This window comes from Perna viridis, chromosome 10 (assembly GCF_037379345.1).
Source record: "Perna viridis isolate PV_CMFRI_1.1 ecotype Kerala chromosome 10, ASM3737934v1, whole genome shotgun sequence".
NCBI classification, from domain to species: Eukaryota; Metazoa; Mollusca; class Bivalvia; order Mytilida; family Mytilidae; genus Perna; species Perna viridis.
In genome coordinates, this window is record NC_142454.1 from 14,478,494 (window position 1) to 14,491,054 (window position 12,561).

The 12,561-nt window shown below is 33.5% G+C and overlaps 1 protein-coding gene across 1 annotated transcript; it reads left to right on the plus strand.

Annotated features, from left to right (window-relative positions):
* Nucleotides 1-1,000: 1,000 nt before the first annotated feature.
* LOC148604651 (uncharacterized) lies at nucleotides 1,001-2,496 on the plus strand. The gene has a single exon (XM_088550688.1). It carries the CDS (start codon nucleotides 1,197-1,199, stop codon nucleotides 2,001-2,003), a length of 807 nt encoding a protein of 268 aa, XP_088406814.1. The 5' UTR covers nucleotides 1,001-1,196; the 3' UTR covers nucleotides 2,004-2,496.
* The last annotated feature ends 10,065 nt before the right edge of the window (nucleotides 2,497-12,561 follow it).

Sequence of the window (12,561 nt, forward strand, 5' to 3'; positions counted from 1 at the left end):
AATATTGCTATTTTGAGTTAAACAATGCACACATTTTGGAACAACAACGTTTATGGGACGTTGCTTCCGCTCCGTCCTCCGGCTAATAAACATATTTTAGTTGTAGCATAAAGACAGAAACTGTACTTGACGAAAACCTCGATATACAAATTTGGATCGAAGGGGTGAAAATGATCGGTGCATTCACGCTTTTCCCTCAGTTTTAAACCATATCCGTACATCACTTTTATGTCAAGACAGGCATTAATTTGTTAATTTATAATTGTTTTCATTACAATTATGCACAAAGCATAAGAGATTAGGGTGGATTACATGGTGACACAATAATCATGCAGTCCAATTTTTGAACAGGATAAACGTACTTGGAAAAAAGCTGCAAATTTTGACAGTACAGTATGTGCAAAATAATATCGATTACGTCATGTCAAATGATCAATATTGCACAGTTTGAAGGCAATGTGCTACCTTATAAGTATTAAAATATTTCAGGTAATTTTTATTCGGGCTTTATTCTAAAAGCAGGGTCAAAAAAGGGGGGGGCAAAACAAATATGCCTCGACTATATTTATATTAATCTATATGAGGATAAACTATGTGTGTACAATGTTTAACCGTTTAGTAATCTTAATTAATAATAGAGAGAGTGAGAAAGTGGGGAGACTTGACTTGTTTAATTCTCTACTCAGGGTGGTGTTCAGTTAAAATTAAATGAATTGTCAAAAACTATTTCTTATAGCGGGACTGGTGGTAAGGTTTTTGTGTTATTTTTTGTTGTGATTATGACACGTAGAATATCAGTGAGCAATAACCTGCACTTGAACTTTCTTTTCCCAATTAAAGGTTGTTATTTTTGAAGAAAGAGAAAAAATATAGTCAGCGGAATTGTTTACAGGGATTTGAATGATTTCAATGAAAACAATTTCTCACGGATACAGTTTATGATATTTAAACCAAATAAGTAATTATGTTTAAAATGGTTTAAATGCTTCACCATAAATATTGGTAGAAAGTAATCTTAAAATTTATTTCGCTTCATTTTCTATCAATTGGCGATATGAATTGTAGATCCAATTAGAAAACAAATAATTACCTCGTGGTTGGATGGAATTGATAAAACACGTATATTTACATTTCTGACTCAGTTCTGATTTGTTCATTAAGACTATGGGAGCGCAAAAAGCTTAGAAATTGAAGAAATGACAATGACTTCGGACAAAGTTAAGCTTCCACTTATAACAAAACGACAATTATCTACATGTAGTTCAAATAGTTCATCTCCAAGAATAGAAGGAATGAAAAATTTTCACAAACTTGGAGGCAAAGTAAAAAATCTGTTGAAAATAAAACGAGCTTTTGGAGCCGATGACAGAGAGGATGTGATTACTACAGTGAAATTGTTACCGTCGGAACCTCGTTTCTCGTCGTCTCTTTCCCCTGCCGCGCAATTCGCCATGATGAAGGGTTACGAAGATGCTGTGTATGAGCAAATATGCAAACAATTTCCAGCGAGTAAATTATTTTTACGGAGGAATAAAACACCGACAAGAGGATCCGTAGATCTTAACGATAATGAAAACTCAAGTAACATGTCAAAGGTCAGTGAAGGGAAAGATAATAATGAGACAGAAATTACAGAGGGTTTTCAGCACGCTGATGATAGTTTATGCAGGTTGGAGAAAAGTGTTTCGTCAGAAAAAATAGATATTCTTCGTTCCAGTAAAATGACTACCAAAGACGAGAAGTTATCGAAAAGCTCTAATTCTCTAACTAGACCTCATAGTTTCCCGGTGGTTGGTGGAAAGTTGGCGGTTCCCCGTGAAAGGAAGATAATTCTCTCACAAAGACTTCAAAGCGCGATGGACATTTTGGATACTGTAAGAGGCAGTGGAGACCTGAACACTATTTCGCCAAGAATTAAAAAATACCCAAGGAAAATTCAGCCAGTGTCAGACTTTAACCAGTGGTCTTCTTTGTGGTCAAACGAATTCAAAATAGTAAAATAACATGTGAAATGAACTGTGTAATAGAAGTGACTAATGTTCGATAGCGATACATCTGTTTCAGTGCTTTACTTACACATCATCATTATTACTCCATCAGGTATATGCTTATATTAAATTGATTTTACTCAAATGCTTTTAATAAATCTTAAAATGAAATTGTGTCATTCATAAATTATTTTTTGCACCTTTACTTCTAACATTGTTTCCAACTTGACAAGTGCAACTTGTGAATCTATTATTTCCCACTTTTACTTCTTTGTTAAATTACTTGTATTTATAATTTCAAATTTTGAGTAAGGTTCTCTTTGTTGTTACTTTAGTACTGTACATTTTCTATTTTTTCGCCATGACATAAACTTATGTTGAATAAACCCCAATAAAAGTAATTGCTTGTGCAGGTATAAGTCTGACTGTTGCTTGTAAGTAATTTTCTGCCATTTTTTTCGGCTACACTGATTAGAAGTCATCAAGTCACCGGGACGAGTACATGCTATTTTGATACACCAATTAATGTCGAGCATGAAAGTACCAAACTGAAATGGATGTCTGCTGTAAACTCACTGTACATCACTTATATTGTTTAGTTTTCCATTTTCTCTTTTTTAAAAATCCATCTGAATGAAGAAATGTTTGGTCACTTGGTAATTTACGGATGAAATCAAGGGAAGCAAAGTTGAATCATTTTGCAAGTAAAGAGACAGCTAATAAAAACAAAACCCAAATACTGATCAAAAATGAAAAGAATACATATGTATTAACCATGAGCTTCAAAGCCATTCTAAATATTAAGTCAAGTTTAAATTTGAAAAAGGGAAAATTCTTTTAACCAAAAAAAAAAAAAAAAAAAAAATACCAAGGAAAGAGAAAAAGGAGTATTTATCGTGCCATTCCTCATGTTATCTTCGTCAGAAACAATTTCGTCTTCATGGTAAAGATGGCTATGTCAAACTGATCAAAGTATCTCCTTCACACTTTTCAACAATTTTAAATATTAATATGATTGGTATTTTTTCGTATTCATGTAATTAAGAAAGTATGGGCGATGCCACTGGTGGGGTATTCACCAACCCAGAAGTCAGACTTTTCCGACCCGAACTTTATCATAGATTATTTACCGATATTTGCAGTATCACAAAATTGAAAAACACAGAGGCTTCATTCCCTTTTTGACTCATGGTAGAATTTCTCGATACTTGGTTTTGCCTATTTCGATATTTTTTTCGTTTTAAGCATTTTTTTGTAAACAGTTTATTGTTAGAATCCGAATGTATTAGGTTCCACTGCTGCTGATGAGAGGTTACTCCCTGTAACGAGTGTACTACAAATAGAAATTTGCAATATCTTTATGATTCGTGTTTTTGTACATGTAAAGGAGCGAAAAAAAGTTCGCAATTAATATTCAACTCTTGACCAGAGTACACTACGTACTGAATGTAGTTTTAAGAACGCTTGTACTATATCTTTATGTCAATTTCCCAAGGCATGATAAATGGGACGATGAAATAGAAAAAAAATCAACGCAAAGCAAATAATTTTTAAATACTCAACTCATTAAAATTTCGACAAACACTTAGAAATTTAGTTATGTGTTTGACAATAGTAATAATTTTTTAGAAAAAAGTTAATCATAAATACAATTGCATACACGACTGGAATCTTGTAAATGCCGTAGGTTTAAATATACCAATTAAGATGTCGAATGTATGTCTAAAAACATTTCAACATAAATATATAAATATTGTCATAAAATCGATTTATATTTTGTCAAAACACTTAAGATTTTTTGAGATACCCGGGTAAATTAATTAGGGTCACGATGTACTTTAAAGGAATAAAGACCTATTTGACGCCCAATTTAACTACGATGCGGAGATTTTGTTTTCCAAAATTCCAGAAATGGGGGTTCCTGGTTATTATTTGCTAATTTTTGCCCAAATTTGAAATAGAAATAAAGTTGATTTTGTTTTCCATCGGAAAATGGGGATTCCAACCCAGTCCCCTCTTGATCCACCACTGAACTTCTTTTATTAAAATTACTTTATTAATAATGGCAGTGGCAGACAAGAACATCGTCAAATACTTGTGAAATTTAAAAAAAAATAAAAATAACAAACAAAATTGTAATTGAGCTAAGTAAACACTTTTTGCAAATTATCCTTCCCCACAAAAAAAAAACCTAAACAAACAAAAACAAACCAGCATTCAAATGATAACATAACATACATACCTCCGTTGTAAAAAGGAACTCAGACCATTTTGAACTGATTTTAGGTGTGTGATTGTGTAAATTGATTTCTCCCCAGAGTAGCCAGATTTTAAAGGGGAGAGTTGTGACCATGCCAAAGTACCTGAACCCCGCCGCATTTTTTGTGTTTGTCCCAAGATAGAAATTTCTGGCCTCTGTATGCCTTGCTTTGTTTTCACCATAAGTTTATTTTTTATGTTACTTGAGTACATATGGGCAACTCTTTCACTACATACCAGTGTATAATGATGTTCTGGGGCCAACTGCAGCCTGTCCAGTAGTATAAGGGTTTCCTCGTCGCTCATTGAAGATGAATGGGTGGCATCGGGCTGACATTTTCATCCCAGTGGGGTTGTTGTCTTTTTGACATGTACACTATACCTATTCTGGTTATATTAGCAAACAAACATAGATAGTTTTAAGAACATTGTTGAATTAACGTGTTTTATAAGACTGTATCCCCAGTATCACTCATATGATATATAATTGTTACTATATGCATTACAAAGACATAAATGGTAAATGCTAGTATCAAGTATTTTTTTATTTAATCATGAATTTTATGGTCTTCCTCATATGTTTCCTAAAACCATAATTATTATTCCATCATCGTACCAAGATTGAAATCAAAACACAATTACTTTTGAATCGCAAGCAATTCTTAATTAATCTGTTTCTATAGAGGCAATTGCCGTAATTTTAGAAACTAGATCAATTTACCGTATTTGTTTTCAAAATTTAAAAACGTCAACATTCAAGAATGAATTTTATGGTTTTCCTTATGCCATAATTATATATGATTCAATTTGAAAAAGATGTTTGTTTGTTTGTTTGTTGGGGTTTAACGTCCGAGCAGCAATATTTCAGCTATATTCAGACAATGAACATGAAATGGATGATAAAATGAACATGAAATGAAAAAAAAAGGACGGGTCACAAGGATAATAGGGTCGACAAATTTTGATTGCCACTAGAAAAAGGGGAATGGGTAGGGTCGGGCAATTTAGCCTCCTGTGGCGGAGCGCAAAGGTTCCTACTCCTATCGAATACCACAGCAGGGTTCTTTAACGTGCGAGGAACGTGGCATCTTTCCCAACACGGTGCACCACTATGGTTTGCGGTCAGGTTTTCCGTATTATAGCCTGACAACCCCAGCATGTAACACGCCAGGGGTACCCCATTCCACCACCTGGGGCACACATCCCAGTTGCTCTGTGGGCAGAGCGCCTAGCCCCCGGCTAGGTTTCTGAGCACTATTTAGTAGCCTTATACGACAAGCTTAGCGCTGCTGCAGGCCTATTCTTTTAACACCCGGACCTGCACGGGGAATTTGAAAAAGAAAATTGGTTGAATCAGTCTGATATAAATAAAAAAAAACCAATAAATTTTGAAATATCTATACTTTCCCTTGTTATTAATTTGTTATATGTAGTTGCTCATTATATAAATCCAGATGATTACACAATGATACCGATAAAGATGTGAATACTGTGTAAAAAATATATAATGAGCAAAATTTTTGGTCAACTAATGACCTTCTTCAGTGTCTTTAACAAAGTATGTAGGAAAGTAAATGATCTATAAGCACAACTCACTACCTAATCAGGTGAATACCTGTGACGTATTAAAATTTTATCGACATTTAACAAAGATCTTGAACATTGTGTTATAGAGACGCACGTTTTGGGCTGGTCTTAAACTTTGTGCAAAAATATAAAACTAAAAATATTTACAAACGTTATGATGAAAAGAAACTATACAAAACAGGAAGAACGTAATGTTTTTCATTTATTCCGTGTAAAGGTAAAACAAGGAGTTCTTTTATCCAAAATCCTTCCCGCTTCACTCTCTGTAGATCGCTCTAGATCGTATTTTGTTGCATTTTGTTGAAATCGTCGAGACAGTAGTTGGATAATCTGAAGTGTTGACTAATAGGGAGTAACGACTTTTTTGTTAGGTCTCTCATCTGTCCGTTCAAGCGCTTGTGGAAAGGCTGTTTGGATTCATCGACATATTGGAGGTCACAAATGGGACTTTGAAGTAAATATATTACATTTTATTACTTATTGTTCTTGCAGTGCACGATACAAAATATTTTGTAGCGTTTCCCCTTGACCTTGCTGGTGAATGATGGCGAATGGGGCATTTGTTTGCAACATTTACACCTTTTGTCACCACAGGCGCGACTCTCGCCTGAAGTTTAGTTGTGCTCTTCCAAGCAAACCAAGTAAACTGACTAAAGGCAATCATTGGTAGCTTGGGAAAGACTGGATAGTGTGGAGTTTTTCTCTACAGAGGCACAGTGCTCACGAATGCTATTGTTTTTAAAACAAGGGCGATATGTAATTACACAAGAAGTTATTTGATACTTTTCCTTTGTCTTGTACTGTAACAGGCTACTTCTTGTAATATTGTGATTTTTTTTAACCCTTCTTTGATGGTCTTATATTTATACCCTCTTCTTCGTAAATTGTTCTTCAGTTGCACCTAAGAGCTTGACTAAATGGTATTGATAGATGTCAGTTGGTTTAGAGTATAGTCTGTGGACAGCTCACTTTCTGATAAAGTGCTAGAAGTATCGAGAAATGTGATGTTAGTAGCTGATGTTTCAGAAATCAACTTGAATGACATTGATTGTTGCACATGTGATAATTTTTTTTAGTTCTTTGCCCACTTCATGTCCACGTCAATAAACCTATAGTAGGACAGAGGTTTTTTTTATAGAGGATTATATGTACATGTGCATGTAGCATGCTATAAAAGTAGGCCAAATATTAGAGATTGAGAAGATATCGAGAACAGTTACACATTGTGTACGGATAAATTGGTTTCTGAAATAAATTTTAAAATGAGCGGAAAACTATTTGGTGTCTTAAACTTGAATTTTTATGTCTATTTTCTTTCACTTTTCCTGACAGAATACGCTCATTGGGTTTGTTTTATTAAGGTAGACCAATTTTTAATTGGAAAAGCTACTTGCGGGAAGTAGTTTATATGATAACCTCACAGCAAGTCTCTCTCCAAGACTTATTCTCAACTCATAACACTTTTTCGACCATTTTATGGAGGCTTTCTAATCCATACCGCTCCATGTCATAACAGACTATAAGAAACTTTGAATGACTTCCTGTATTAAAGTTTTATATCGATGTCCTTTTATTTATTGGGAAATAAACTCCTTTATTTTGAGTTTTTTTCTCTTATAAAACTATATTCTTTATGGTTCATAATGTGTACTAGTAAAGACAACTAACCTAATAAAAACTATATTATTGTACAAATAAAAGAACTCTGAAAATTACCATATTTATATTGACTGTTCCATTAGAACAATAACTTTTCCTCTTTGTTTTGTGTTCGTAAAAAAGAAACAGATTTATGCTAGTGCTTTGTACGTTCGATCTAAAAAATCATATTTTACAAGGATAATTTTATGACAATGCAATTATAACAAACAACTTGAAAGGCTTTAGATACTTCTAAATTGAGCATGGTTAATCCATCGACAGCCACTTCTTCTAATTGTATCAATAACCACATTGTGTGCAGATACCGTTTTATATACGCGAACAGCTGTATTCGACATTTTGTAGACGATGATAGCAGAATAAAATATTTGTTTTGCATTTAATTTTTTTAAGAAACTAGCAGCCGCTAATACAAGGAAAAATATAGAGAATAACCAAAAGTGCAGGAGAGCTAATTATGCGTTCAAGCAATACTTGAAAACAGTAACACTTTTACAATGAATAAAGATGAAATATATAGAAACTGGCCGATAGTTATAGACACATAAGCCCTAAAACAGAAAAAAATATGAGAACTCTTCAAACCATAAAATTTTTGATGAGTTAAATTTCCAGTTGTCAAGTTCGTTAAATCATGGCGTTCTTCGGCACTCGTGATCATTTTCGGTTATTAACCCTTTCAAATTAATAATACTACAGGTACTAAGAAACAATCTTTAAAAACATGATGTCATCTCAGCTTCCACCCCACCTTGCATACTCTTGTATTTATAATGGAAGATAATTTTATCTGTTTATATGTACAGATGGTTTTACTATTATCACGTGATTATCATATGGTTTCATTATGGATATAAACAGTAGTGAGCTGAGCTCGGAGTTTTACATTTAACTGTAGACTCTCTGTATTTTATATATGCTTAATGTGTTTGAAAACGAGATTGTCAATGAGTTAATAACACATGAGTAACAATCGTCGCAATGATTGGTCAATTCAGTCGGCATTTAGTATTTAAGCGAGTTCATCAGCGCGCTTTATTGCTTTTTTATAGATAGCCATCCAGGTGTGTAGCACGCTTTGAGACTGTTACAGTCTGCACGTTCTTTGCTTCTAACTTATCTACGGTTATGCCATTTTCTCACAGGAATGTAAAATTCCGAGAGATTGCTTTGGTTTAGATTTATTCGAACCTTTCGGCTTCTTTATATGCTAAATTAATACGAAATTATTTGTATTTTTGGTTTTCTGTCGAGCTACAAATATGGCGCGGTAAACAAACGTTTAAGGCGTGAAGCCAGTATCTTCCCGTTGCATCGTCATACCGGTTAATTTTGAAGTTATTAAGCGCGATGCATTTATAAGCGATATGCACCATTGTTTTATAGCAAAGGTTTTGTACTTGGTCAAATAAACTATGTGTTTCTAATGGAGTTTTCATTTATGCAGTGTTCTAGTTACAGAACCCAGTGCACGGACATACCACATAACAGGGTGTCATGTTTGAGTTTACTATATAGGTTGTTGATATTGACACATAAATCTAGAAAAGCGAATACATCAGCAAACGTTCAAACACTTACCACCATTTATTAAAAAGGATGTCACACTACTTATATGGTTAGGTTGGTATTGCTGTTTCCTTAGTCAGATTTCAAAGTGTTAACTGGCCATTTTCACTGAGAAACTTGCACATACATAAGACTACCGTTACATATAAAACATGATGTCATCCCAGCGTCCGTTTGCATGCTCTAGTAAATTAAAAATTGGTATGGAAGTGTGCCTTACCTAAACACAGGTCTTCTGTTTCTTCCAATAAAATAAAGAATTCCATTTAAAGCAGAAATTCCATTAAAACAAAATGAATGTTGGTCATTTAGCAATAGCAAGTCACAATAATAGTGTTCGAATTCCGTACACCTCATTTGAGGACATGTATATTGCAATCACATTGCTTATCCGTCAGTCTGTCAGTTTTCCTGTTACAATTTTCTATAATCAATTAGATTTCTCAGTTTCTACTAGTTTAAACATATTTTATTTATGAATTTCAAACATATGTACAGAATAGATCAAACAAAGTTTGACAAACAGGATCCGGAAACAAGCACTGAGCTTTTATTAATCCGTCTCATTATCAATTCTGACAATTTATACATTTGAAAATACAACAAGCATGCTTAATTGCTCAGTTTCTATTAGAGGGAATGCTTAGATGTTATTTTGGTATATTATTTTTGCATGTTGACTTGTACCGTGTCCCCTTCCAAGGTTCGTCGCTTATCTACAGTGTCCCCCTTCCAAGGTTCGTCGGTTATCTACCGTGTCCAACGTTTCCAGGACTGACAGATATAGTTGATTTAATGATTTCTCAGCACGTTGTAGCTGTACCTTTTAAATGTCAACATAGGATGACCATTATGATGCCATTTTATGAGTGTCAAAACCTATTTAAATATTTCTTGCATAAACACTGTTTTAAACTATTTTAAACATTTGTTTTAACTGACTTTTTTCTTTTTAAATTTATTGTTGCCTAAATTTTGTTTCTCTTTCAAAACGGTCATCATGATCTTATCTGAAGCAAGTCTAATTAATTTAAGGGAGATCAAACGGGGTGTTCCGTACAAACTCTTAAAAACCTAAGCTTAGAATTTTTCAAGTCATCAAACCAATTAGCCCCCCCCCCCAAAAAAAAAAAAAAAAAATAATAATAATAATGAAAAAAATACTTTTGTAAGTGAACAAAGTGCCGAATTTTCTTTCTTCTGCATGACAGGCTTACATTGCAAAAAACTGTCACGCTATGTTTTGGAGTATGTCCATAATGTGTAAGATTTAACTCTTCAAAACATTTTAAGGTTTGAAGTTCTCTTATATTTTTTTTTGTTTGTTTTTCTGTAGCCTCAGTCCATTATGACTGGCCGAAGACCAAAAACTCAGCCAATATGGAAAACCTTACGCAATTATACCTTTATTGACTAACAAGTCCAATATGATATATTGGATGGCTAAATGTCGTATTGGACTGGTAAAATTCGTATCGGTCGGCTAAATCCTGTTTTGGTGCACTTTTGTATTTTGTATTGTATTGGCAGTTTTTATCATATTTAGGCTAATATTCAAACGTTAGTCAATAAAATGTTATATCGTAAATTCGTTTTTGATATGAGACAACTGCAATAGGATTAAGGCGAATATATTGATATATTTACAGTTTTTTTTATCAACAACTATTTTTTCTTCATTATTTAAAAAAAAAAAACTTCACATTTTGTGTTTGTCACAGGTACGGAACTAATAGAAATGTGTTTAAAATGAATACAAGTATATCGTGCCGAATGAATTCTCCGAACTAAATTATTAATCGTATAATTTACACAAGAGCCTTGCCTGATTCTTTAAGTTTTTTAATTCAAATAACCAGATAAAAGGAATTCGTCAATCCATCGAATACGAAGTGGTCTTTTTTTAACTTTTGTATGAGGTGTGTAAAACCGTGAATACGTGAAAAGTATTAAAGCATCATTAATTCTTAGTAAACTTTGTAACATATTATCTTTCAAACCGAAATCTGGACTTTTGTTTTGTTTTATTTGGTTTTGTTTAACTTGATTAGTAGTAAGATTATAAATTATATTCATTGGTATTCAACTCTATGACAGAGAACATTGGACGTCCAGGAGACTGTAATAATATATACAAGAAAACTGCCCTAGTGGTGCATACACGATGTACCCACGGGCATCAACAGGATTTAAGACGTACTGTGAAATGGACATTGATTCCTTTTCTAGGTAGCTGGTTGAAGATATGTACTTTTGAACATTTGGTCTCATTGAAAAGAATTATGTCTTATTTAAACGACAGAAAGGTAGCTCTGGTAATAACTATGTACCATCTTTTAATAGATTTTATTGCAAATAAATTTTGCAAGGGATTTCGGACAAGTTAAAGCAACGCAATCTACACTGAGTTACCAACAATATACCATAAAACGACAAAGTATCATAAATTTGCCACATTCACACCTAATTAATTGAGGATTTGTCCTATACACGTTTTCCAATATTTCACAATTAGATGCTTATTTTTGCCCGCTTGCATTTGCTTGGGTTGCAAAGTTTGCAGGTTAAAGATAAAACTAATATTTTAGGAAATTTTCAGTATGCTACGTCATTCTTTGTGTCTCAGTATTTTGTCGTTAACATGACAGTATGGAATTTTATCCTCAATATCTGAGTCATTGTTGTTACTTTCAATAGCATTTACCTTTGCAAATACAAGTTCTGTTCATAGGTATTTCAGACAAGAGAAAATGGTTACGCCAACTTTTAAAGAGACTTTGTTGATTACAAAAACGGGTTTGCAACCGAATACCGGCTGGGTAAGTCCGTAACAAAATCCTAAAAATCAACAAAGTGAAGGGGTTATGTTTTGTTCAAATACATGACTTTATGCCAGAGCTTGCCGAAATTACGCAGACTTTTTGTATCGACTAGAACTCCTCTGGAACAGGGTTATGTTTCTACAAGATTGAAGTCATCACTACAGAAGTTTTATGGTCGTCATCATGAACTCGTTGCACGTTATGGTGTATCCATCTGCACCATGAAAACTGATTTATTCAACGGGTCATAGTTTTCCTTTCCTCGTTTGTCTACCCCGGACTTAGAGCAGTAGATCTTGGGTACCCACATAATTTTCCCATAATTCATTTTTTTTTCAAATTTGTACATGATATAACACCAAATGTGGCGCATAATTTCTCAATATTTTAAGAAAATTTACCGCGCAGATTTTGAACAATGAAGACTAAAATATTGCTATTTTTTTAATCTGAATCATTGGCCAAACTGAACCATATCTGGTATTTAAGGGTGAGTTTGACAATATATTTAAATAAATAACTGAATATTAAGTCAGATACACTTTAAAAGAATTAATATATCAGATTTAATATCCAATTCTATTCCTTCCATTTTGTAGAAGAGATACTAGTCTTTTAATTTTCCAAAATTCCAAAAGGGGGTTATTATCAGCGATTGACTTATATAATAACCT